Raw genomic sequence first — 26,783 nt, 5'->3', positions numbered from 1 at the left:
AGGTAGGGCTGTGTGTATATGTGTGGGGAGGTAGGGCTCTGTCTGTGTGGAGGCGGAGCTGTGTGTGTGTGGAGGCGGGGCTGCGTGTGTTTGCGGAGGCAGGGCTGTGTGTATGTGTGGAGGTTGGGCTGTGTGTGCGTGTGTGGAGGTTGGGCTGTGTGTGTGTGTGGAGGCGGGGCTGTGTGTGTAGAGGCAGGGCTGTGTGTGTGGAGGCGGGGCTGTGTGTGGAGGCGGGGCTATGTGTGTGTGGTGGTGGGGCTGTGTGGGTGTGTGTGTGGAGGCAGGGCTGTGTGGGTGTGTGTGTGGAAGTGGGGCTGTGTGTGTGTGTGGAGACTGGGCTGTGTGTGTGTGTGGAGGCTGGGCTGTGTGTGTCTGTGGCAGCGGGGCTGTATGTATGTGTGTGTGTGGCAGCGGGGCTGTGTGTGTGTGGGGGGACGTGGTGGGGCACTGTGTGTGTGTGTGGCAGCACGGCTGTGTTATGTGTGTGTGCGTGTGGCAGTGGGGCTGTGTGGGTGTATCTGAGTGTGTGTGGTGGTGGGGCTGTGTGTGGGGGAGGTGGAGAAGCTCTGTGTGTGAAATAATGTTCCTAATGCACGCTGGCTACCAGTGTCATGGTCAGCAGGGAACCAGCTTCTGCTTGCTGACCACATGTGCCACTACACGTTGAGACAGGGATGTGTGGTGCTGTGTGGCTGTGTGGAGGTGTGGATGCTGTGTGGAGGTGTGGATGCTATGTGGAGGTGTGGATTGTGGAGGTATGGATGCTTTGTGGAGGTGTGGATGTGTGGAGGTGTGGATGCTCTGTGGATGCACTGTGCAGGTGTGGATGCTGTGTGGAGATGTGGATGCTGTGTGGATGTGTCAATGTGTGGAGGTGTGGATGTATGGAGGTGTGGATGCCATGTGGAGGTGTGGATGTGTGGAGGTATGGATGCTGTGTGGAGGTGTGGATGCTGTGTGAAGGTGTCGATGCTGTCTGGAGGTGTGGATGTGTGGAAGTGTGGATGCTGTATAGAGCTGTGGATGCTGTGTGGAGGTGTGGATGATGTCTTGATGCTGTATGGATGCCGTCTGGATGCTGTGTGGAGGTGTGGATGCTGTGTGGATATGTGGATGTGTGGAGGTGTGGATGCTGTGTGGAGGTGTGGATGCTATATGGATGCGTGGATGTGTGGATGTGTGGAGGTGTGGATGCTGGGTGGATGCTGTGTGGAGGTGTGGATGCCGTGTGGATTCTATGTGGCTGCCGTGTGGATGCTGTGTGGAGGTGTGGATGCTGTATGGAGGTGTGGATGCCGTGTGGAGGTGTGGATGCTGTATGGAGGTGAGGATGCCGTGTGGATGCTGTGTGGATGCCGTGTGGGTGCTGTGTGGAGGTGTGGATACTGTTTGCAGGTGTGGATGCTGTGTGGAGGTGTGCATGCTGTGTGGAAGTGTGGATGCTGTGTGGATGCTGTGTGGATGCTGTGTGGAGGCATGGATGGTGTGTGGAGGTGTGGATGCCGTGTGGAGGTGTGGATGTGTGGAGGTGTGGATGCTGTGTGGAGGTGTGGATGTGTGGAGGTGTGGATGCTGTGTGGAGGTGTGGATGTGTGGAGGTGTGGATGCTGTGTGGAGTTGTGGATGTCTGGAGGTGTGGATGCTGTGTGGGGGTGTGGATGCTCTGTGGATGCTGTGTGGAGGTGTGGATGCTGCTTGGAGGTGTGGATGCTGTGTGGAGGTGTGGATGCTATGTGGAAGAGTGGATGCTGTATGGAAGAGTGGATGCTGTGTGGAGGTTTCGATGATGTGTGGAGGTGTGGATGCTGTGTGGGGGTGTGCATTTGTGGAGGTGTGGATGCTGTGTGGAGGTGTGGATATGTGAAGGTATGGATGCTGTGTAGATGTGTGGATGCTGTGTGGAGGTGTGGATGCAGTGTGGAGGTGTGGATGTTGTGTAGAAGTGTGGATACTGTGTGGAGGTGTGGATGCTGTGTGGAGGTGTGGATGCTGTGTAGATGTGTGGATGCTGCATGGATGCTGTGTGGAGGTGTGGATACAGTGTGGAGGTGTGGATGTTGTGTAGAAGTGTGGATGCTGTGTGGATGCTGTGTGGAGGTGTGGATGCTGTGTGGATGCTGTGTGGAGGTGTGGATGCTGTGTGGATGCTGTGTGGAGGTGTGGATGCTGTGTGGATGTGTGGATGCTGTGTGGATGTGTGGATGCTGTATGGATGCTGTGTGGATGCTGTTTGGTGGTGTGGATGCTGTGTGGATGCTCTGTGGATGCCATGTGGATGCTGTGTGGAGGTGTGGATGCTGTATGGAAGTGTGGATGCTGTGTGGATGTTGTGTGGATGCCATGTGAGTGCTGTGTGGAGGTGTGGATGCTGTGTGGATGTGTGGAGTTCTGGATGCTGTGTGGATGCCGTGTGGATGCTGTGTGGATGTGTGAATGTGGGGATTTGTGGATGCTGTGTGGAGATGTGCATGCTGTGTGGCTGCTGTATGGATGCTGTGTGGAGGTGTGGATGATGTGTGGATGTGTGGATGCTGTGTGGATGCTGTGTGGATGCTGTGTGGAGGTGGGGATGCTGTGTGGATGCTCTGTGGATGCTCTGTGGAGGTGTGGATGTTGTATGGAGGTGTGGATGCTGTTTGGGTGCCGTGTGAATGCCGTGTGGATGCTGTGTGGAGGTGTGCATGCTGTATGGAGGTGTGGATGCTGTGCGGATGCTGTGTGAATGCTGTGTGGAGGCGTGGATGCTGTGTGGAGGTGTGAATGCTGTGTGGAGGTGTGGATGCTGTGTGGAGGTGTGGATGCTCTGTGGAGGTGTGGATGCTGTGTGGATGTGTGGAGGTGTGGATGCTGGGTGGATGTGTGAATGTGTGGAGGTGTGGACGCTGTGTGGAGGTGTGGATGCTGTGTGGAGGTGTGGATGCTGTGTGGAGGTGTGGATGCTCTGTGGAGGTGTGGATGCTGTGTGGATGTGTGGAGGTGTGGATGCTGGGTGGATGTGTGAATGTGTGGAGGTGTGGACGCTGTGTGGAGGTGTGGATGCTGTGTGGAGGTGTGGATGCTGTTTGGAGGTATGGATGTGTGGAGGTGTGGATGGTGTGTGGAGGTGTGGATGCTGTGTGGATGATGTGTTGGTGCAGTGTGGATGCGGTGTGGAGGTGTGGATGCTGTATGGAGGTGTGGATATCTGGAGGTTTGGATGTTGTGTAGATGTGTGGATGTGTGGAGGTGTGGATGTTGTGTGGATACTGTGTGGATTCTGTATGGATGTCTGAATGTGGGGAGGTCTGGATGCTGTGTGGAGGTGTGGATGCTGTGCGGAGGTGTGGATACTGTGTGGAGGTTTCGATGATGTGTGGAGGTGTGTATGTGTTGATGTGTGGAGGTGTGGATGCTGCGTGGACGTGTGGATTCTGTGTGGAGGTGTGGATGCTGTGTGGAGGTGTGGATGCTGTGTGGAGGTGTGGATGTGTGGAGGTGTGGAGGCTGTGCGGAGGTGTGGAGGCTGTGCGGAGGTGTGGATACTGTGTGAAGGTTTGGATGATGTGTGGATGTGCGGATGTGTGGCTGTGTGGCGTTCTGGATGCTGTATGGACGTGTGGATGCAGTGTGGAGGTGTGGATGCTGTGTGGAGGTGTGGATGTGTGGAGGTGTGGATGTTGTGTGGCAGTATGGATGCTGTGTGGATGCTGTGTGGATGCTGTGTGGAGGTGTGGATGCTGCGTGGATGCTGTGTGGATGCTGTGTGGAAGTTTGGATGCAGTGTGGAGGAGTGAATGCTGTGTGGAAGTGTGGGTGCTGTGTGGAGGTGTGGATGCTGTGTGGAGGTGTGGATGCTGTGTGGAGGTGTGGATGTTGTGTGGAGGTGTGGATGCTGTGTCGAGGTGTGGAGGCTGTGTGGACTTGTGGATGCTGTGTGGAGGTGTGGATGCTCTGTGAAGGTGTGGAGGCTGTGTGGAGGTGTTGATGCTTTGTGGAGGTGTGGATGCTGTGTGAAGGTGTGGATGTGTGGAGTTGTGGATGCTGTGTGGATGTGTGGATGCCGTGTGGATGCTGTGTGGATGCCATGTGAATGCCGTGTGGATGCCGTGTGGATTCTCTGTGGAGGTGTGGATGCTGTGTGGAGGTGGGGCTGCTGTGTGGATGCTGTGTGGATGCCGTGTGGATGTGGTATGGAGGTGTGGATGATGTGTGGATGCTGTGTCGATGATGTTTGGATGCTATGTGGATGCCATGTGAATGCTTTGTGGAGGTGTGGATGCTGTATGGAGGTGTGGATGCTGTGTGGATGCCATGTGGATGCTCTGTGGAGGTGTGCATGCTGTGTGGAGGTTTGGATGCTGTGTGGAGGTGTGGATTCTGTGTGGATGCTATGTGGATGCCATGTGGATGCTCTGTGGAGGTGTAGATGCTGTTTGGAGGTGTGGATGCTGTGTGGAGGTGTGGATGCTGTGTGGAGGTGTGGATGCTGTGTGGAAGTGTGGATGGTGTGTGAATGCTGTATGGATTCTCTGTGGATGCTGTGTGGATGCTCTGTGGAGGTGTGGATGCTGTGTGGAGGTGTGGATGCTGTATGGAGGTGTGGATGCTGTGTGCAGGTGTGGATGCTCTGTGGAGCTGTAGATGCTATGTGGATGCTGTGTAGGTGCTGTGTGGAGGTCTGGATGCTGTTTGGAGGTTTCGATGCTGTGTGGAGGTGTGGATGCTGTGTGGAAGTGTGGATGCTGTCTGGAGGTGTGGATGTGTGGAGTTGTAGATGGTGTGTGGAGGTGAGGATGTGTAGATCCTGTGGAGAGGAGTGGAGGTGTGGATGCTGTGTGGATTCCGTGTGGATGCTGCGTAGAGGTGTGAATGCAGTGTGGATGCTGTGTGGAGGTACGGATGCTCTATGGAAGTGTGGATGCTGTGTGGATGCTGTGTGGATGCCGTGTGGGTGCAGTGTGGAGGTGTGGATGCTGTGTGCATGTGTGAATATGTGGAGGTGTTGATGCTGTGTGGATGTGTGGATGCTGTGTGGATGTGTGGATGCTGTGTGGATGCTGTGTAGATGCCGTGTGGATGCTGTGTGGATGTGTGAATGTGGGGAGGTGTGGATACTGTGTGGAGGTGTGGATGCTGTGTGGAGGTGTGGATGCCGTGTGGATGCTGTGTGGATGCTGTGTGGAGGTGTGGATGCTGTGTGGATGTGTGGATGCTGTGTGGATGCTGTGTGGATGCTGTGTGGATGTGTGCAATCTGTGTGGATGCTGTGCGGATGCCGTGTGGATGCTATGTGGCAGTGTGGATGATGTATGGAGGTGTGGATGCTATGTGGCGGTGTGGATGATGTATGGAGGTGTGGATGCTGTGTGAATGCCGTGTGGATGCTGTGTGGAGGTGTGGATGCTGTATGGAGGTATGGATTCTGTTTGGATGCCGTGTGGATGCTGTGTGGAGGTGTGGATGCTGTGTGGATGCTTTGAGGATGTTTGGATGCTGTGTGGAGGTATGGATGCTGTGTGGATACTGTGTGGAAGTGTGGATGCTGTGTGGAGGTGTGGATGCTGTGTGGAGCTGTGGATGCTGTGTGGAGGTGTGGATGTCGTGTGGAGGTGTGGATGCTGTGTGGAAGTGTGGATGCTGTGTGGAGGTGTGTATGTGTGGAGGTGTGTGTGTGTGGAGGTGTGGATGTGTGGATGTGTGGAGGTGTTGGTGTGTGGATCCTGTGGGGAGGAAAGGAGGTGTGGATGCTGCACCTGGGCATTGGTATGCCTTGCTCTAGTTCCAACCGTCCCCTGGGAAGACATAAGGTTCTTTTTTTTTTTTGACACAGAGTCTCTCTCTTTTGCCCAGGCTGGAGTGCAGTGGCATGTTCTTGGCTCACTGCAAGCTCCGTCTTCTGGGTTCATGCCATTTTCCTGTCTCAGCTTTCCCAAGTAGCTGGGACTACAGGCGCCCGTCACTACGCCTCGCTAATTTTTTGTATTTTCAGTAGAGACGGGGTTTCACCTTGTTAGCCAGGATGGTCTCGATCTCCTGACCTCATGATCCGCCCGCCTCAGCCTTCCAAAGTGCTGGGATTACAGGCTTGAGCCACCGCGCCCGGCCAACATAGGTTCTTGATGTTTCCATGGGGTCTGTCACCCAGAGGGCAAGGACCTCTTTTGGGCCCACAGGCATGGCCAGCTCTGCCTGGGGCTGCACAGGTGGAAGTGGCTGGAGCCCTGGCAGCGCAGCCTACAGCTGGGGAGCACTAGCCTAGTGCTGACCGGCCCTGGTTCCTTCTCCCTCGTCCCGCTGGTGGGACGTGGCACATAAGACGCCTTGTGAATGCCTCAGATCCCCTCTCCCCACCCGCTCTCCCCTCACACGCTGGGAAAGGAGAAGGTGCCCAGGTGTGGGCAGCACATGTCTTGGCAGAGGGTGGGCTGGGCTCCCTGCTGCCTCTGCTGGGCTGGGTGCCTCTGTTGTCTGCCTGCTCAGTATCCCTCCTGCCTTCCTCCCTCATGGCCCTGTCATTTCCTTTCCTCAGAGAGCTCTTCCCTTTGTCAGTCCTTGGTTTGGGGGTGGGAAGACCTCTCCCTCCCTCTGGGGATGGACACCTGCCGCAGCCCTGACCATCATTACAGTGAGTGGTTCAGGAAAGAGACTACATGCAGGCCAGTGAGGAGCAGGCTCAGGGCTTCGCCGGCACTATTGGGAAGGGGTGGTCCACCAGGTGCTTCTGGTGTCACCCAAGTGGAAGGCCTGCCTGAAGGGGGAATTAGAACTGAGAGGCGGAGCGAGACTCCAGGTGTGATCTCAATACCTGGGGTTGGATCCAGCCACACCAAGAGTGTGACTCCTGGACAGCTAAGTTATCTGAGCCAACACATCCCCCTTTTTGCTAAAGGTAGTTTGTGTTCGGTTTCTAGCATTTGCTATGGAGAAGCCCACGGGGACTGGACACAGGCTGTTCTACGCTGTCTCACCTGACTCTCAGTTCCTTGCTCTGTAAAATGGGGATAACGATAACATCTATGTTTCACAAGGTTGCTTAAAGCTTAAATGTAAAATACACCAACCACAGAAATGTTGGTTCCCCATCACCTTAGGTGGTGTGTAAGCCAAGAGCATCTTCCTAAGTTCTCCTTCCTCATCTCCAGAGAGCTGCCAGAGCACCTGCTGTGAAGAGGGAATTACTGCCAAGAGGTATGTTGGCGGCGATATTTCATTCCCATGGTGGGGTGTGGAGAGGGCCAGAGTGTCTCAGGCGGGGATACCTTCATCCCGGGGGACAGTCAGCCAGCCAGCATCAGTGCCACATGGGAGTTGTCTGGCCAACAAGGAATGTGGTATGTGACCCAGGGAGGAGGTGGATGGGGCTGCAAAACAGCAGCCATCACAAACTCTGAGTGCAGTCACCCTCCCAGGTAGTTTCTCACCCAAGAGACCGAGCAGGCCTAGGACCAGGCTGGGACACTTGAGCCCCCTCAGCCTCCAAGGTTCCACACAGGGTCCTCGCGGATCCCTTGGGCTGCTGGGGACCCCTCCGTCTGTTTTTTTGGGGAGGACAGTTTCTAGAGAAGAACAAGGCATCTCTCTGCCCAGCCACCTCTAGCGTTCCTGAGCCAGCAGGCCAGGGGCAGCAGTGGCCCAGCTCCTGCCTGCCACCTCTCCCTCCCACTCTGCCTCTCGTACCTGTGTGGCCTCAGGCCCTTACGCCACCATCCTGAGCCTCACCTCCTCAAAGCTATTCTATAAAGGTGTGATCCAGCCGTGGGAGGGAGAAATGGGTGGGGAGAACAGGTGGGCGGGGTGTCTTGCTCATCTGAGGACAGTGGCTCTCCAGGGCCCAGGAGGTGAGTGGTCCTCACCAGGCCGAGGACTCTGGTTGAAACCATCATCTGGGCCCTGCTGGGGTCTGGACTGCATGGGAACGATGAGTTATATATCACAGCAACTTGGGAGTCTGGAGACAATATCACTGTTTATTTGGGTGACACATCTGCCTGCCTGAGGGCTCCGACAAGAGGCTTAGTGGTTGAAGGTCCCCCAGATTATACTTTTCCCCTTGCTGGCTCTGCAGAGGCCCCAGACTCCGAGTGCAGGCCTGTGGAGCTGTGGCTCTGTTACATTTCTCTTGGCCTCAGTGTCCTGGCAGCAGCTGCCTCGTGGCTGAAACCTCCTTTTCAGAGATCCTGGGGCGGTGGCAGCCTCACTTCTTGAAGTTCTCTCTCTGGAGCGACAAGGAGTACTTCTGAAGCCGGGCCCAGTGCTCCTCCTCCTTCTCTGGGTTCTTCTCCAGCTTCCGATAGCTGAGGGCCACACAACGGTGATGAGAGGAATCTCCCCTCACTTCCCCAGCTCCTGAGCCCCCAGGGCAGACCTAGACTACCCTGTGCTCCTATGAGAAACTCTAAGAGGACACACCTGCATCACCTCTGTGTCCTCAGGGCTCAGCCTGGTACACAGCAGGTGCTCAGAAAACCTTTCCTGGAGGAATGATGGGTCTAGCATTCTTACCTGTGAGGTGCATGTGGGTAGACAGGATGGCGAGCTGAGGAACTAAAAGGCTATTTGCAAACAAGCTGTAGTATTACACACAATGGAACATTCAGACTGAAAAGGAAGATGTTCTGACACATGCTCCACCATGGATGACTCTTGAGGACATTACGCTGAGTGAAATATGCCAGTCACAAAAAGACACACTGTATGATTTCAACTTTTATAAAGACAGTTTGAGTTGGGTCTTTTAAAAAGTAAGAGTTGTTGGCCAGGCGCGGTGGCTCACACCTGTAATCCCAGCACTTTGGGAGGCCAAGGCAGGCGGATCACCTGAGGTTGGGAGTTTGAGACTAGCCTGGCCAACCTGGAGAAACCCCGTCTCTACTAAAAATACAAAACTTGCCAGGCGTGGTGGCACGTGCCTGTAATGCCAGCTACTCAGGAGGCTGAGGCAGGAGAATCGCTTGAATCTGGGAGATGGAGGTTGCGGTGAGCCAAGATAGCACCATTGCACTCCAGCCTGGGCAACAAGAGCAAAATTCCATCTCAAAAAAAAAAAAAAAAAGTAAGAGTTGTTTAAAAAAAAAAAGTAAGTGCATGTTCACTACAGAAAAATCAGAGAAGCCCAAGATTCACCCCTCAGAGTGCACACAGAGACGGGCATGCTTAGCAGGGTGGAGGGGGCTGTCAGTGGGGTTGTGGTAGGGAAGGAGGTACAAGTGAATGATGTTAAAATGCTTAGGCAAACAGGAAGAGGAGTGCTCTGGGGGAGAAAGACAATGACCATAGCTTTGATTTGTTTTGAGGCTCTCCATCTATGTGGAGATAAGATTTTAATTAATTAATTAATTAATTTTTTATTTATAGATGTAGATGTAGAGATGGGGTCTCACTATGTTGCTCAGGCTAATCTTGAACTCCTGGCCTCAAGTGATCCTCCATCTCTGTCTCCCAAACTGCTGGGATTACAGGCGTGAGCCACAGCACCTGGCTAGTAATGTCCAACTTTTCACAAAAATGGTGAATGCTATCTTTAAAATGTATTGGGGGCTGGGTGTGGTGGCTCACGCCTGTAATCCCAGCACTTTGGGAGGCCAAGGCAGGTGGATCACAAGGTCAAGAGATCGATACCATCCTGGCCAACATGGTGAAACCCCGTCTCTACTAAAAAATACAAAAATTAGCTGGGCATGATGGCATGTGCCTGTAATCCCAGCTACTTGGGAGGCTGAGGCAGGAGAATCACTTGAACCTGGGAGGCGGAGGTTGCAGTGAGCTGAGATTGTGCCATTGCACTCCAGCCTGGTGACAGAGCGAGACTCCATCTCAAAAAAAAAAAGTATTGGAGATAGGTTTTATATTTAGATTTATATAACCGGTTATATGAATATATTTAAACACTGGAGAAATTCCTTCACTGTCTCAGAACCAAGCAAGATGCACCATATTTTGTGTTCATTTGCCTCTTAAAGGAAAGGGCTGAAGGTAAAGTAGCAATGTGTACTTTATATTTTTGACCTTAACTCTGCCAATCTAAGTGGAATTCCCTGTATCTATATCTATCCCTGTATCTATAATGGTTTCTTTTAGGCTGAGAATGGTGGCTCACATTGATAGTCCCAGAACTTTGTAAGGCCAAGGTGGGAGGGTCACTTGAGCCTAAGAGTTCAAGACCAGCCTGGGCAACATAGGGAGACCCTGCTTCCACAAATAATAAAAAAAATTAGCTGGGTGTGGTGGCGCATGCCTGTGGCCCCAGTTGCTCGGAAGGCTGAGGCAGGATTGCCTGAGCCCGGGAAGTCAAGGCTGCAGTGAGCTGTGATTGCACCACTGCACTCCAGCCTGGATGACCCTGTCTCAAAAAATAGACAAAATAAAATAAAATCCCTTTTACTTATTGAAAGAGATTCTGGTGTGATTTATGTGTAATAGCAAATAAAGAATATTTCACACTTATTTATTTTTTTTTTTGAGACAGATTCTTGCTCTGTCGCCCAGGCTGGAGTGCAATGGCATGATCTCAGCTTATTGTAACCTCCACCTCCTGAGTTCAAGCAATTCTCCTACCTCAGCCTCCTGAGTAGCTGGGATTATAGGCACCTGCCACCATGCCCGGTTAATTTTTGTACTTTTAGTAGAGACGGGGTTTCACCATTTTGGCCAGCCTGGTCTCAAACGCCTGGCCTTAGGTGATCCACCCGCCTTGGCCTCCCAAAGTGCTGGGATTACAGGTGTGAGCCACCGCACCCGGCCAATTTAACACTTTTTAAAAAAGTAATCTATACATTTGCAGCTTTTAAATAAAATCAGGCCAGGCGTGGTGGCTCATGTCTGTAATCCCACCACTTTGGCAGGCCGAGGCAGGCAGATAATCTGAGGTCAGTAGTTCGAGACCAGCCTGGCCAACATGGAGAAACCCCATCTCTACTAAAAATACAAAAATTAGCCGGGCGTGGTGGCGCATGCCTGTAATCCCAGCTACTGGGGAGGCTGAGGCAGGAGAATCGCTTGAACCCGGGAGGCAGAGGTTGCAGTGAGCCGAGATCGCGCCAGTGCACTTCAGCCTGGGTGATAAGAGTGAAACTCTGTTTCAAAAAAAAAAAACAAAAACAAAAAACAAAAACCCTCCCTGTGAAGAATAGTTGAACATTCTTGGTAGGCCTTTAGAGAGGGCCAGTGTCAACCATCGCCTTCTTCATTGTCTCTCTCTCCCCAGAGACTCATGAGACCATATTCGTCTCCTGACGAATAGGCACATTTCCCTCCGGGAGGTACCGAGGGCCTCCCAGCGACCCACTACAATGCAGGAAGGACTTGAACGCCCCTGTTAAGTGCAGGTATGAGCTAGGAAGCGGAGAGGAGCTATGGTGCCACCTAGTGGTAATGTTTAGAATTTTCCCAGGCATGAACTTGGATTAGCAGGGAGCCATCATCATGGTCATAACTACCATTTACTGAGCAACCACTCTGTGCCTGGTACTTTCCATGTATCATCCCACTTAATACCTTAAGCCAAAAAAAATCAGGCATCATTAAAATGGTCAGAACACAGCCTGGCATCTCACAGGTGCACAATATGTGTTTTTTGACTGAATGAGGAGGCTAAGTAACTCGCCCAAGGTCTCATTGTAAGTGGTAGTGTCAGAATCAAACTCAGGTCTGTTTGGCTCCAGACCTGCATATCTTAACCATTCTACTTCAGTCTTCCCTGAGTAAACAGTCTACACAGAGAAAGGGGGAAATAGTCGTGAAGAGACTCTTCCCTGAGTAAAGAGTCTACACAGAGAAAGGGGGAGACAGTCGTGAAGAGACATTATGGTGATTGGAGAGATCACAGAATCTCAGAGGTCACGTTACATACATAGGAACATCTAGGCCCTGGAAGGAAAGGAACCTGCCAGAGCCACCTACTTCTGTAGTGGCAGGCCCGGGACCAGGATCCAGGACTCCACTGATGACCCCAATCCACCCGAAATGTGTGGTCAGATCCCAAAAGGAATCATCAACAAGGATTTGCAAATCCCCAGAAATTTATTGTGAGATGGATTAGAAGAGACACCTATTTCTCCAGAATGGCCTGAGTACTGTTCCTTATGCTTTGATAGCAGAAAGGAGGGCAAGAAAACAGTGCTTGCAGGATTAGGGAGAGTGGAAAGAGGAAGGGGAAGAGGAGAAACACACACATAACGGTTTACCTGAATGATGGGTAAAAGAAAGGGGTCTTAGATCATGGGTTGGCAAACATTTTCTGTAAAGGCCCAGAATGTAAATAATTTAGACTTTATAGGTCATGCTATCTCCTTCGCAGCCTTCAATCCTGCCATAGCATACAGTAGCCATAGATAATACATAAACAAATGGGCACGGCTGTGTTCAAATAAAACCTTATTTACAAAACCAGGCAGTGGACTGGATATGGCCCACAGGTCATAGTTTGCCAACCCCATCTTAATGATTGTGTCTAATAATCCCAACATACTTTTTTTTTTTTGAGGCAGGGTCTGACTCTGTCACCCAGGCTGGAGTGCAATGGCACGATCTTGGCTCACTGCATCCTCTGCCTCCCGGGTTCAAGCAATTCTCCCCCGCCTCAGCCTCCAGAGTAGCTGGGACAAAAGGCATGTGCTACCACACCCAGCTAATTTTGTGTTTTTTGTAGAGATGGGGTTTCGCCATGTTGGCCAGGCTGGTCTCGAACTCCTGAGCTCAAGCAATCTGCCCACCTCGGCCTCCCAAAGTGCTGGGATTACAGGCATGAGCCACCGCGCCTGGCCTAAACATATTTTTAAGAGGGAATTGAGAAAGTTAAAAAGATGATCTTGACAGGAAGAAAACACCAACTGGAAGCCCTTCTTTTCTCCCAGCCTGAATTAATGACTCTTTTTCTACCAATCCACATGTGAGGTGGAGTGCAGCTCATGGGCTATCATGGGGTAGAACCCTTCACTTAGGGGAAATTTCTTTTTTTTTTTTTTTGGGACAGAGTCTTGCTCTGTCACCTAGGCTGGAGTGCAGTGGTGCGATCTTGGCTCACTGCAACCTCTGCCTCCCAGGTTCAAGCAATTCTCCTGCCTCAGCCTCCCGAGTAGCTGGGATTACAGGCATGTGCCACCACACCCAGCTAATTTCTGTATTTTTAATAGAGACGGGGTTTCACCATGTTGACCAGGCTGGTCTTGAACTCCTCACCTCAGGTGATCCACCTGCCTCGGACTCCCAAAGTGCTGGGATTACAGGCGTGAGCCACCACGCCCAGCCAGGGGAAATTTCAATGCTGAAAGGATTTACCATAAAAGAAACTCCACTATCCCTCAATCCAGAGACAACCTCAGATGTGGGAGGGGGTGAAGACACAGAGCTCTTTACCTCTTCTGGAGGAAACGCTCACATCTTTTCTCCAGTGGCAGTGCTTGGGGGAAGGCCATGTTATCCAAGTCCCTTTGAGGAATGGTGCAATTTTTTGAGATATTTTCCAGGAGTGGGCAGGCCTCAAAATTAAAATAGAAAACAGAATATTGGATTCCAGCATCGTCGGTGGACGCAGTTTCATGTGAATAGTCTCCTGTGACGAGACAAGAACACCATGTTCTGTGTAACAATCGCTTTCTCAGTGGGCTCTGTGGTCCTGGTGAGCAGGTGGAGGCTGCTCTCTGCTTATAAAGGCTGGGTCATCTGGGTTGAGCTGTGACTTCAGAGAGAAGACCCTGCTGGCATTTTATCGAAGTGCCCTGTGAGGACTGAGCTGCGGTACCCTTTGGCCTATGGTGGAGGGGGACACAGAGTGGGGAGGAGATCGGAGGGGCTCTCTCTGTTTGTGAGAGAACTAAGTCAGGGAAATGGTCAGTGGGCATCAGCCCTGGTCCCTTTCTGTACCTCGGAGCAGGAAACATGGATGGTCTGGAGACACAGCAAACACTGGCTTCCAGGGGACCTCCAGAGGAAAGGCTCCCGGAGGGGCAAAGGCACAGATGATTTCACGCTTGGCCACGTCCATAAGGCACACAGAGCCATTCTTGGAAAAGATGAGCACCTGGGAAGTAAAGAGATGGTGAGGGGGGCTTCTACTGGACTCTGTCCCTCACAGGAAGGTCGTGTAGAGGTCACCCCAGTAAGGAATGAGAGAAGCAGCTGGACATAAAACCTCTTGGGCCCCAGCCTCTGGATCCATCCAGGGCTGCTGGAGACCTGCACACACATGTGTGCTTGGGGTCCCCCTCAGCCAACAGACCCTCCTCCACATGCTGTCTGCTCCAGGGCTATGCATTCCTCCCCTTTTTCCCGGCCTCTCTTCCAAGTTCTCTGCTTCTCTGCTGAAGAGCTCACCCTCCATGTAGCCAAGATTCAGTTTCTCACCTGTGCTCCCAATGCCTTTCCTTCCCACTGCCTCAGGGACCTTGCTCAATCTAACAGCCCCTCCTGGCCTGAGATCTGAGCTGGGGATGCTCTCTTGCCTGGGCTCTTTCCTCTGCAGTGAACATACTAAACTCTCCCCATCCTTAGAAAGTCCCCTTTGGCCGGGCGCGATGGCTCATGCCTGTAATCCCAGCACTTTGGGAGGCCAAGGCGGGCGGATCACGAGGTCAGGAGATCAAGACCATCCTGGTTAACACGGTGAAACCTCGTCTCTACTAAAAATACAAAAAATTAGCCTGGCGTGCTAGCGGGCACCTGTAGTCCCAGCTACTCGGGAGGCTGAGGCAGGAGAATGGTGTGAACCCGGGAGGCAGAGCTTGCAGTGAGCCAAGATTGCACTACTGCACTCCAGCCTGGGCGGCAGAGCGAGACTCCGTTTCAAAAAAAAAAAAAAAAAAAGCCCCCTTTGACCCAACATCCTCCTCCAGCTGCCACACCACTTTCCCCTCCCCACACAAGAGGGTCTCTCCACACCCTGTCCACTCCCCCACCTCCTGCGTCTGTCTCCCAGCTTCAGCCACTCGTCTCCACCATGTTCTTGGTTTTTCTGCAGCACAGGACACTGCTCTCACTTTCTTTAGACTCTCCTCTCTGCTTGCAGGACTGTCCCCATGCAGTTTTCCCTGGGGCCCCTCATGGTCACTTTGTGAACTGATTTTCCAGGTCCTGTAAGTGATGGTAGTGCCCATGGGAACCTCTTCTCTATTCACTCCCTCTCTTTAACTAGGGGAACCTGCTGTACCCCCCACTTCAACCACCTCTCACTAACTGTACCTGGCTGGTGAGCATGGAATCTACATTTTCAGCCCTGGGCTCTCTTGGAGCCTCCCCTGGGGGTCCTGTAGGCCCCTCACCCTCTGTAGGGCCACACCAGGAATCACAGACTTTCTCTCCAGGCCTGAAGTGGGCCCTGTAAGGACTGGGGAATCACCTCTGCAAGCGAGGATCAACCGCGCACGCTTCCCTCTCCTTTGGCAACAGCCACAGGTAGTCCAGAATGTGGAGTCCATCTCCGAACTGAGATCTCTCAACTCTCCATCCCTGCTCTAAATATGCTGTTCCCATTCTCTGACCTCTCTGTTTGAGCCCCATCCCACACAGGGACACATCTGTATCCTTCTGCACAGTGTACAGGACCTTCCATGGTCTGGCCCACCTGTCTTCCCACCCCAGCCTCCTCCCTCTCCACATTCCACAGCAATCTCATGTGGCAGATACTGGGACTTCCTGCAGTGCCCGGGACTTCCTGCAGTGCCCGGGACACATGGTGCTCTCTTGCCTCCATGGTGTTGCCTTCTCAACTCCTCTGGCTCAGCTCAGCTGTCACCTCCTCCAGAAAACACAGTCCTCCCCTGCTGCCAACTTCTGCAGGTTGAGTTAGGTGACCCCTCTCTCTATTCCATGCATCCATTAAAAAATCCCTATCACAGCCTTTCTCATGTTCTAAGGCAGCTGCCTGGTGACTTCTCTGTCTTCCCAAATGAGCTGTGTGCTCCATGAAGGCAGGTTCTTTCTCTTTCTATTTGTAAACCCGAAAGCTAGTCCAGTGCCTAACACATAACAGGCCTTCAATAAGCATTTTCTAAAGGACAGATGAACACATTCACAGAAGAGAAATGAGAGGCATGGGGCATTTACAGAGAGGCATGGGGAACCTACCATGCCAGGTAAGGCTGGGACTGGGGCCACGGCACAGATGGTTTTATCCAGGTGCTTTACAGGCCTATAGGACAGAAAATATACAGACATTCTCCTACTTTAAGAGTTTAAAAGTTTTGATATCCTCTTCTAGGCATATATCCTGGAGAAATTCAGAGAAATCAAGAAATATGTGAGGAGGCTGTTCATAGTAGCAAAAAATTAAGAACAATCCAAATATCTATTAGGAGGATGCTTAAGTCATTGTGGTATATTATACAATGAAATATAATATGGTAATGAAAATAAAAGAACTGGAGCTACATGCATCAACATGTATGGCTCTTGTGAACAATGTTGCAAAGCAAGATGCAGAATAAATACCATTGAAAAACAAGTTGGAGGCTGGGTGCAGTGGCTCACACCTGTAATCCCAGCACTTTGGGGGCCCAGCACTTTGAGCCCAGGAGTTCAAGACCAGCCTGGGCTACAGAGTGAGACCCTGTCTCAAACAAAACCAAACAAAACAGAAAGAAAGAAAGGAAAGAAGGATGCACGGAAGGAAGGAGGGAGGGAGGGAAGGAAGGAAGGAAGACAAGTTGGAGAATATATAGAATATGGTTCCCTTTGTAAGTTTCCTAAATATGCAAAGCTAAATAATATACTGTTTAGAGATACAGTCATACAAATGTGGTTAATTCTTTTTCTTTTTTTAATAATTTTTTTTCTTTTCACAGAGAAGGGGTCTCACTATGTTACCCAGGCTGGTCTTGAACTCCTGAGCTCAAGTGGTCCACCCGCCTTGGCCTCCCAAAGTGCTTGGATTACAGGTGTGACCCTCTGTACCTGGCCTAAATGTGGTTAATTCTTAAGGGAAAGCAAAGGAATGATGAATTTAGAAAAATGGTGTGGTAGATTGAAAAGCAGTTGGCTGTATTTGGCAGTGACTCCCATCAAAAGATGGAGTCTGTTTTTCTACTGCTTGAATGTGGGCATGGATGTGGGATGTGCTTTGCCCAATGGGACATTAGCAAGTGTAACATGAGCAGAAGCTTGAAAAGCATTTGTGTGCTATGGTTGCCCTCTCCTGCTGCTAGGAGCCCTTAGACTACCATGTGAGAAAGGCTGTACTAGTCTGTAGGAGAGACCATGAGGAAAACCGAGGTGCACTGGCCAATAACCTGCCAACTGCCAGGTGTGTGAGTGAAGCTATCTTAGAAGAGCTGCAAGCTGCCTGAAGGCACATTTGAGAGCCCAGGTGAGACCAGTAGAAGAAATGGACTGAGTCCAGTCCAAATTGCTGACCTACAGACTCAAGGACTAAACACTGATTATTTTCTTAAACCATTAAGTTTTGGGGTGGTTTGTTATTTAGCATTAGGTAATTAATAAGGTGTTTGGGGCGGAGCAAGAAGGATTGATGAGGGAGAGCCATGCAGGGAGCCCAAATGGAACTGGAGATTATCGATTTCCAACGGTTTCAGGGGAGTTGATCTCATTATTCTTTATTACACACACACACACGTACACATATGTGCGCGCGCACACACACACATTATACAGGTTCATTTGCATGCATTAGGTATTTTTAAATGTTTAAAAGAGAGAGAGATCCCTGGAGAAACTGATGGAAGTTTACTGTGGGAGAAATGAGCCTCTTCTTGGCCGTATGGGATGGGAAGGATGTTGTCTTAATCCATTTTCTGTTGCTTATAACAGAATACCTGAAACTGGATAATGTATAAAGCAAAGGAATTTATTTCTTACAGTTATGGAGGCTGAGAAGTCCAAGGTCAAGGGTCCACAGCTAGTGAGGGCCTTCTTGCTGGTGGGGACTCTCTAGAGAGTCCCGAGACGGCATAGGGTGTGACGTGGTGAGGGAATTGAGTGTGCTCATGTTCTAGCTCAGGTATCTCTTCCTTTTCTTATAAAGCCACTATTTCCACTCCCATGATACCCATTAATCCATTCACCTATTAATCCATTAATGCATGAGTGGGTTAATCCATTCATGTGGGAAGAGCCTTCATGATCCAATCATCTCCTAAAGGCCCCGTCTCACAGTACTGCCACAACGGGGATTGAGTTTTCACATGGGTTTTGGAGGGGAGAGTCAAACCATAGCAGATGTCATCTGTGCTATCATACAATTTTGTTAGAAAAAATTGTAACATATATGTGACATTGGTGATCTTCAGAAGCTCACCAGGAGAGTGATGACTATACAAAAGGTGGACTGTAGTCAGAGAGGCTGTCAGATTTTACTATTAAATAGCAATTAAAATAATCTGGCCGATTATTTACCCCGTCCCACCCTCAAGCTACTGACCTCTCAACAAGCACACTGATGGTGGGTCCTTGGGTCCCGCTAGCCTCCACCAGATGGAGGGAGGCGTCTGTGCACAGCACCACACATTTCATTTGGGATTTCACTGGACCTTCAGGATACATATTCTGTCCTTTGTGGACCAAGAAATATTTTAGGAAGTGAATGCTTTGGCAGAAACATCCCTGAGGAAGAGCAGCGACCCCAAGAGGGAATCCTAGAGAAAGTAATCACACAAGCTGGTCAGAAAACGGGGTAGGGGAGGAGGCCATGGGCACAGGGGCTGTGACCAGCAAGTGTGTGAGGGACTTGTAGGATGTGAAGGCAAAATCAAGCAATGAGCACCCTGTGAGAGAAAATCAGTAAACCTAGTGCCCAATGGGAGAGAAAAGCCCCCTGCAGGGGAATGCTGCTGTGTCTGGAGAGGAATTGGGGAGGGGGAGAAGCAAGAGCATGGAGGAGGGCAGGGTCAGCACTGGAGTGGAAGGAAGCTACAACCCAGCCAGGGACTGAGGCGCAGCTGACCATGGGATGCAAAGGCATATGGGCAGGGGGAGGCACAGCTGTTTCAGAAAAGGCGGTGTGTGTGTGTGTGTGTGTGTGGCCAAACAACAAGAACTTAATATCCAGAAAAAAATGAAAACAAGCTATTTTGGTCAAGGGCTTATGAAATCATCATCATTCTTCTTTCCTTGAAATATCTTTTGCTTCTATAATAATGCTGTTGGTTCAATAAGTAAAATGAAGGAGGGTCTTTAGTGGTGTTTATCTTAGCAGTGTGTGGGGAAAATATCCTCCAAAGTTGAAATAACCACTGCATTCTTCAGAAAGTGATAGCCAAGTGAGGAAGGCAATTTGCTAGCTTGACAGACACCTCCCTGAGAACAGTCAACTCCCTGGTCTGATCACAAGCTACCCAACAAACAGGGTACTATCTCTGACGCTCTGCACCTGCCAGGAGGGCTGCCCAGTGAAGGTGGCCCACCTCCACTCTCTAGGAAAATACATCTCCAACTGCAAAATGGCAAACCACTGAGTCATTACTGGCCTTTAACAAAGTCCAATTAGAGGGAGCTGCTTCCCTAGAGGCTGACGAATTGAGGAAGCAATATCATTGATATCTGTATCTGCAAAGCTGGACCCAGGACCCTAGAACTCAACCACAGTGCCACCCACCCAGAATAGCTGCTGGTCTCACTTTGACTGCTTTATAGGTCTCTTAGCTCTAATACAATAGAGTTCGTGCTGACTGGGGATGAGACAGAATAGCAGGGAAAAAGACTCACTTATTTAGAGAGCTTGGGGGCTGGGAAGAGGAAGGCTGAGGCCACCATGATCACTTGTACTGTGCCAGACATACTTCTTCACTGGAGTGTAATAATGAAGGCAATGATCATACTTCCAGAGCCTAGTACAGTGCCGGGCTCAGAGAAGTCACTCAATAAACACATGGGCAGTGGGAAGCATTAGCACATATTATATCCAATAAATGTTTGTTGAATAAATGAATGAGAGGGGAGTAGGACCAGTTCCCCAAGGTGACTTTAAGAACACAGAGGTAACAGAAGGCCCAGGGCCTGTGGGAATTCCAGAGCTCCCAGACTCACTGCCCAGAGTCCCACCCAGGTACTAGGTAGAGAGGCAGGGAGGACTTACCTTTGGCCAGGTCCCACAGCGTGAGCACACCATCCTCGCAGGCCAGCACCAGGTAGGAGGAGGAGCAGCTGAGCTGAGAGACTGCAATGGGCGCAGCACAGGGCCATACACCCTCAGGGTCTAGGGGGAAGGACAATACTCAACCGGTTCCCCCCAGACTCTGCACCTACCCATCACTTCTACCTGGACAACCTGTGACTCAGACTGGTCTGCCTGTTCAGGGAATGGGAACCAGGAGCACCTGTCTGGACTCACCATCTTCCTTCTCTTTATGAAGTGCTATTCTCCTTGCCTAGGATGATAAGATAATGTCACACTGTTTTATTACTCTACAGCTAATGTTTAATGAGTATGTCCTAGGTGCTAGATACTGTGTTAGGCACTTTACACACATAATTTCATTGCATTCTCACAAGGGTTCTATAAAGTAGTCTTATTAGTATCCCTATTTTATAGATGAGGCAGAGAAGTGACTTGCTCAAGGCCATACAGTCAGTATAGAAGGAGATTAGAAGCCAGGTTGCCTGGGAAAGGGACGGAAGAAAAGAAACTCCTCCTTTGTGAATTTTTTAACGTTACTTTTGAAGTGTAATATAAAGTATAACAAGTGTACAGTTCAAGGAATTATCACAAAGCAAACTTGCTCATGTAACTGCTTCCATTAATTTTTTTTTTTTTTTGAGAGAGGGCCTCACTGTCACCCAGGCTGGAGTGCAGTGGTGCAACCTTGGCTCACTGCAGCCTCAACCTCCTGGGCTCAAGTGATCCTCCTGTCCCAGCCTCCTGAGTAGTTGGGACTACAGGCTCATGCTGCCACGCTTGGCTATTTTTTGTAGAAACAGGGTCTCCTATGTTGCCCGGACTGGTTTCAAACTCCTGGGCTCAAGAGATCCACCTGCCTCTGCCTCCCAAAGTACTGGGATTACAGGCGTGAGCCACCACACCTGGTCACCTCCATAAATTTGTAAAACAACAACAACCTATATTTCCTTAGTGCGTTTCAATTTCGAAGAGCTTTACATACAGAAACTCTCTGGATTTTGCTATTTTCAACAAACGCATGCACTAGACAACAATGGTGTAATTAATTAGCTCTATGTTTTGCATGAAAAGTGGGTTGCGGTGTGAAGCGACTGGCCTGAGACTACATGGTTTGCAGACAGCTGGGCTAGGATTAGCACTGACCTTCTGATTCCAAGCCTACTTTCTCAATCTCTCTCTCTCTCTTTTTTTTTTTTTTGAGATAGTCTTGCTCTGTCACCCAGGCTGGAGTGCAGTGGTGTGATCTTGGCTCACTGCAACCTCTGCCTCCCAGGTTCATGTGATTCTCCTGCCTCAGACTCCCAAGTAGCTGAGATTACAGGCGCGTGCCACCATATCTGGCTAATTTTTGTATTTTTAGTAGAGATGGGGTTTCACCATGTTGGCCAGGCTGGTCTTGAACTCCTGACCTCAGGTGATCCACTCACCTCGGCCTCCCAAAGTGCTGGGATTATAGGCATGAGCCACTGCGCCCAGCCAAGCCTACTCTCTTTTTACCTTAGCTGCTTAAGGAGCCCTGTGGACCTGACTGTAGACTTTGTCCCTATTGACCTGTTGTCTTTAAGGAACATGACATTTCAGAGACAGATTCTTGCGGTCACACTACACCCACCAAACCCCCTACTGCCTGCCTAGATCTGGTCCCTAAAGTGACACTTGATGTATGTCAGTCACATGCTCTCAGCTAAGCTGGAGAAGGACATGTCTGCAAGTCCTGAGCTTAGGCGACTCCCATCTCAGCAGTGAAGTACCAGCTTTATCCTTTAGAGTTCGGTTTAGTGAATACAGGAAGAAATTGTGACTTCTGGTCCAGTGTATACCAAGGACACAGGCCATTCCTGGGGGGGGGGGGGGGCGGGAAGACAGAAAATGGGTGTTACACAGGGGGAAATCTGGGTGGCCTTTGGTTTGCACAGAAGGTGTTTGCCCAAGAGAAGCTGGTTTGAAGTCTGAAGTGGTTTGTTTTAATGGGCAGCACCCAAGAGAAGGGTGAGTTTCCCAAGAGAGAGGGACTGGGCAGCCCCATGAGGGCTGTTCCTGGGGCCCACCCGCCTTCTTGCATAGGGAGGACAGTCTCAACTCCCCCTCGGCTGCTTTCACATCTAGAAAATTCACACCCTCAGTGTTTTAAGTAACATCTTCTACAAAACAAACTCATATCCAGAAGCAGCCCGGTGGATGTGGGCTCATGCCTTCTCCTATGGCAACCACTCCCTGAAGGCAGTGCCAGCCTTTGTGATCAGAGAACCTGTGCTCAGGGGCCACAGATGCAAACAGAAACTGACAGGCTACAGCTGGCAACCGAACTCCCCTCTTCATTCCCTCCTACCATGCGAGGTTTGTTGGGGAACATCTCTGTGGGGGCTTGCTGAGGGGTTTCCCCAAGATGACCCCTTGCTAGGACAACCACCCACTTCATGTTCATTTACCTGAGGGGCTCTTGACTTCCGTTGGCATTGCAAATAGGCAGCTAGGAAGAAGGAAATAGAAGGTGGCCGTACTGGGAAAGAAAGAGACACGAGTCAGAGCCATGCAGACTCCCTGGCAAGGAGAGCTGCTGGCAGAGTCTTGGTCCTAAAACCAGAATAGATAGTTAGAATGGACCTTCCCAGGGGTAAGAAGGCCATGAAGCACATCACATTCTAGGTGCTGGTCCTGGTGGGATGCGCTGACCTTGGATGCTGGTGAGGGCAGGTTGGGTGGGGCTGGGAATCACTCCTAGGCCAGTGTGGTGTGCAGAGCTCTTGCCAGAGACAGCTGTCTTTTGGAGAGCCACTTCTGTTTTGGGGAAGATGTCCTTAAAGAGCAGACTCGGGTGATCTACATAGATGTTCTCTTATCCCAGGGGCAATACAGCCAGTGTTGTGCTGATAAACTGGGTCTCTTAAATAAAAGAGGCCCCAATTTGTAGGGTTTGCAGATTTTCATGGTGTCAATGCTCCCACAATGGACAACTAACAGTGGTTTAACAACTGGCTTGCAAAACCCTAATTATCTCACTATGCAGTAGGAGCCAGCCCCAGCATACCACTGAATCTTGATGTAGTTCCAGACAGTAACAGGGAGCTGTTGTCAGGGATTAGCCTTAGGACTTTGTGTCCTGAAGTAAGAAAATTTAAGGTCCACTTGACAGCACGAGAGATTTCACTTCCCATGTGAGAACAAGAACATTCCTGAGATCCACAGTAGCTATGAGGAGACCTAATTCCTAAAACCAGCTCCCTCATTGATACTTCAAAGACTGAGGCTCTCCAACACAACTTGGAGCTAATGATACCTAACTGCTCACCAAGATGGGAAAGTCATATATTATAATAATTATACACCTATGCTACATTACATTTAGAAAGGCAGGAAGGAAATGGAGAAAAATTTTAGTAGTGGTGACTTTATTTGTCTTTAGGATCTTCTGTGTTTTTTATTATTTTTTTTTAATTATTATTTTTTGAGACAGAGTCTATCTCTGTCCAAGCTACAGTGCAGTGGCGTGATCTCGCCTCACTGCAGCCTCCATCTCCTGGGTTCCAGTGATTCTCCTGCCTCAGCCTCCTAAGTAGCTGGAATTACAGGTGCCCGCCACCATGCCCGGCTAATTGTTGTATTTTTAGTAGAGACGGTTTCACCATGTTGACCAGGCTGGTCTCAAACTCCTGGCCTCAGATAATCTGCATGCCTCAGACTCTCAAAGTGCTGGGATTACAGGCCTGAGCCACCGTGCCCAGCCTCTGTGCTTTTAGATAACTAGAAAAAAAAATTTAAAAAGAAAAAAAAATTTTTAGAGATGTCATATATAAAACTGAAATAAATTATATTTCTCATTTCCATAGATATCTATTTCTTCTTTTAACTCCATTATTATCAGCCTTTGTTCTAACTATATAGTAACAATCTCCACACAACATTTCAAAATATCTGCTGATGTTTGCTCAAAATTCTCCCAAACCAGAAAGAGCTTATTTATTTTAGAGATAAGGTCTCGACATGTGGCCCAGGCTGGTCTCAGATTTGGGGGCTCAAATGATCCTCCTGCCTCGGCCTCCCAAAGTGTAGGGATTACAGATGTGAGCCACTGTCCTGGCCCCAGAAAGAGCTTTTAGATCTGAGATTAATTCAGGTCCCTGGGTTGATTCCTGCATGTGCCAAGACAGCAGAAGCTTGGGGATGCTCCCTGGCTTTCCTGGGATTAGGGGGCTCACCTGAGTGGCTCCTCCTCCCACTCCCTATCTAGGTACTTCTTGTAGGAAGCGTTGAAGATCTCAGCTTGCTGCTCCCACTGACTGTCCTTGATGAAATGATTCTGCCCGGAGCCCAGTCCGTAGCAGTCCTTGATCTTTGCAAAGACTTCCAGGGGGCTTTTGAATGTGGTGCCTAGGTTGAAAATATTACAGAATTAGTCAAGCCATGTGACTCCCCCTTTCCTGATTTTCCCCTACTTCTTCCACACTTCCCAGCTTCCTGCAGAATCCTTCAGCCTCAGAAATCAATTCTTGCTCTGCAATTGGTCTGTATTCAGTCTTCTCCCGGCCTCTCCTGTACCCCGCCAGCTCACAGAGCCCAGGCAGAGAGCAGCTGCTGTCCTCCTTCTTCTATATCTTCATCCCAACATCATTCTCTCTGCTTTTGGATTACAGAATATTTGCAAAGGCCAGGGTGTGGGGGGCGGTGGGGCAGGGAAATGTTCACAATGCCACTAGAGACTTTAGATCACTGTCCCTGTCTCCCCAGCTGAGGAAGGCCCCAGATCTGCCAGTTGCCATCACTTTTCAGCCACTGCTGAACACTCACATAATTAGGCAGTCTCAGTCTCTTCTTATGCCAACATTTACCCAATTACCTTCCTTTAAAAAAACTTTCTCTGTCAGTCACTTTTCTTACTACTTCTCTTCCCAATAACCTTTCATTTCCTTCTTTTTCATCTGTTCCTAAATCCACAGTAAAACTGGATGACTTGTTTTCTGGATTTGCACCCTGAGTTTCAGAATTCTGTTCACTTTGGAAGGTGCCTGGGTCCCTCAAGTTGCCCAGGAGATTCCACAGTGCCCTTGACTGCTTCCTCAGAGACGACTGCATAATTTTCTAGAGGGAAACACCAGTTTTATAAACACATAATATCGTATGATACACTAGCTCTCAAAGGACGACGCCAGATCAGCAGTGGCAGAGTCACCTGGGAACTTGTTAAAAATACAGATTCTCAGGGCCCACCCCAGACCTACTGGAATAGAAGAAACTCTGTGGTGGGGCCCAGCAATCTGGGTTGTTTTTTGAGATGGGGGTTGTGTTATATTGCCCAGGCTAGGCTTGAACTCCTTGGTTCAAGCAATCCTTCCATCTCAGCTTCTTGAGTAGCTGGCACTATAGGCAAACAATCTGGGTTTTAATGAGTTCTCCAAATGAGTCTGATGCAGCTAAAGTTTGAGAATTGCTATTATACATTATTCCCCTTGTATTTTCACTTACTAAAATGTTTTGGAGATTATTTCATATTAGTACTATAGATCCTCTTCATTGTTGCTTATCTTTAGTTATTAAACCTTTTTCTTATTGTGAAGTGTAACATACATTCTGAAAAGAGCATAAAATATATACCTTAATATACCTTAATGAGTTATTATAAAGCAAACCTCTGGTATCATCTACTCAGGTCAAGAAATAGAACATCGGCTGGGTGCGGTGGCTCATGCCTGTAATCCCAGCACTTTGGAAGGCCAAGGCAGGAGGATCGCTTGAGCCCCGGAGTTTGAGACCAGCCAGGCAACATGGCAAAATCCCATCTCTACAAAAAATACAAAAATTAGCCAGGCCTGATGGCATGTTCCTGTAGTCCCAGCTACTTGGGAGGCTGAGGTGGGAGGATTGCTTGGGAAGCAGAGGTCACAGTGAGTCAAGATTGTGCCACTGCACTCCAGCCAGGGCGACAGAGGGAGACCCTGTCTCAAAAAAAAAAAAAAAAAGAAAAAAGAAAAAGAAAAGAAAAAAGAAAAAAAAAAAGAAATAGAACATTGCCATCTCACTAGAAGCTTCCCAGGGGCCCCTTTCTAATCACAGTTCTCTGGGAAGAGTGGCAACCACTCTCCTGACTTTTGTGGTAGCCACTTCATTGCATTTATTTATGCTTTTATCACCTAAACATGCATCCTCAATACCATAGTTTCATTTTGCCTGATTCTAAACTGTACATAAGGGGAACCATGCAGTGTTAACTCTATGGCTGTCCTCTTTTGCTCAATATTGTTCATGAGATTTATCCATTTTACTGTGTGTAGCTGCAGTTTGTTCATTTTTCATTGCTGTATAGTATTCCATTGAATAAATATAGTACAATTTATCTGTTCTACTACTGATGAAAATTTAGTTGCTTTGTGTTTGGGGCTATTAAAGATCATGTCACTATTACCATTCATGCACATGTTTCCTGGAACACACTTGCTTGCAAATCTATGGGTACATTCCTAGAAGTAGGGTGACTAACTCAAAATGGCTTGCTTAGGAGTTTCCTAGTTTTAGCACTGAAAAATCTCACATCCCAGGAAACCCCTCAGTCAGGCAAACTGGTATGGTTGGTCACCCTATCACCTAGCAGTGTAAATACTGTGTCATAGGATACAAATTATTGTCAGCTTTACTAGATAATAGCAAACACATTTTCCAAAGTGGTTGTACCAGTTTTCATTGCTAAATGCAATGTATGGGAGTACTGATTGTTCCACATCTTCACCATCACTTGGTGTGGTCAGTCTTT

General features: G+C 49.6%; 2 protein-coding genes across 11 annotated transcripts in view; one reads left to right on the top strand and one right to left on the bottom strand.

Annotated features, from left to right (window-relative positions):
- The first annotated feature begins 20 nt into the window (after positions 1-20).
- On the top strand, positions 21-18,352 carry LOC134757283 (uncharacterized). Its single transcript, XM_063698837.1, has 2 exons — positions 21-7,167; positions 16,755-18,352. The coding sequence occupies exon 1, from the start codon at positions 649-651 to the stop codon at positions 2,344-2,346; it is 1,698 nt and encodes a 565-aa protein (XP_063554907.1). The 5' UTR covers positions 21-648; the 3' UTR covers positions 2,347-7,167; positions 16,755-18,352.
- WDR93 (WD repeat domain 93) overlaps positions 7,933-26,783 on the bottom strand; it is a 52,904-nt gene continuing 34,053 nt past the window's right edge. The window contains exons 9-17 of one of the 10 annotated variants that reach the window (XM_031002213.3): positions 24,238-24,409; positions 22,471-22,541; positions 21,793-21,879; positions 20,000-20,119; positions 18,347-18,560; positions 16,039-16,102; positions 13,840-13,996; positions 13,333-13,528; positions 7,933-8,273 (exon numbers count right to left, since the gene is read on the bottom strand). In XM_031002213.3, the coding sequence (XP_030858073.3) occupies positions 8,174-8,273; positions 13,333-13,528; positions 13,840-13,996; positions 16,039-16,102; positions 18,347-18,560; positions 20,000-20,119; positions 21,793-21,879; positions 22,471-22,541; positions 24,238-24,409 (1,181 nt within the window). In that variant the 3' untranslated portion in view covers positions 7,933-8,173. Of the gene's footprint in view, positions 8,274-13,332; positions 13,529-13,573; positions 13,726-13,839; positions 13,997-16,038; positions 16,103-18,346; positions 18,561-19,999; positions 20,120-21,792; positions 21,880-22,470; positions 22,542-24,237; positions 24,410-26,783 lie in introns of those variants that run through there. The other 9 variants (XM_055363086.2, XR_008671808.2, XM_055363084.2 and 6 more) reach the window with 9 other exon arrangements.

Source organism: Gorilla gorilla, chromosome 16 (genome assembly GCF_029281585.2).
Source record: "Gorilla gorilla gorilla isolate KB3781 chromosome 16, NHGRI_mGorGor1-v2.1_pri, whole genome shotgun sequence".
NCBI lineage: Eukaryota > Metazoa > Chordata > Mammalia > Primates > Hominidae > Gorilla > Gorilla gorilla.
This window is presented reverse-complemented; position numbering and strand designations above follow the sequence as displayed.

Excerpts from the sequence above, each read along its gene's own strand:
- LOC134757283 (XM_063698837.1), top strand. The coding sequence starts at position 649 with ATGTGCCACTACACGTTGAGACAGGGATGTGTGGTGCTGTGTGGCTGT.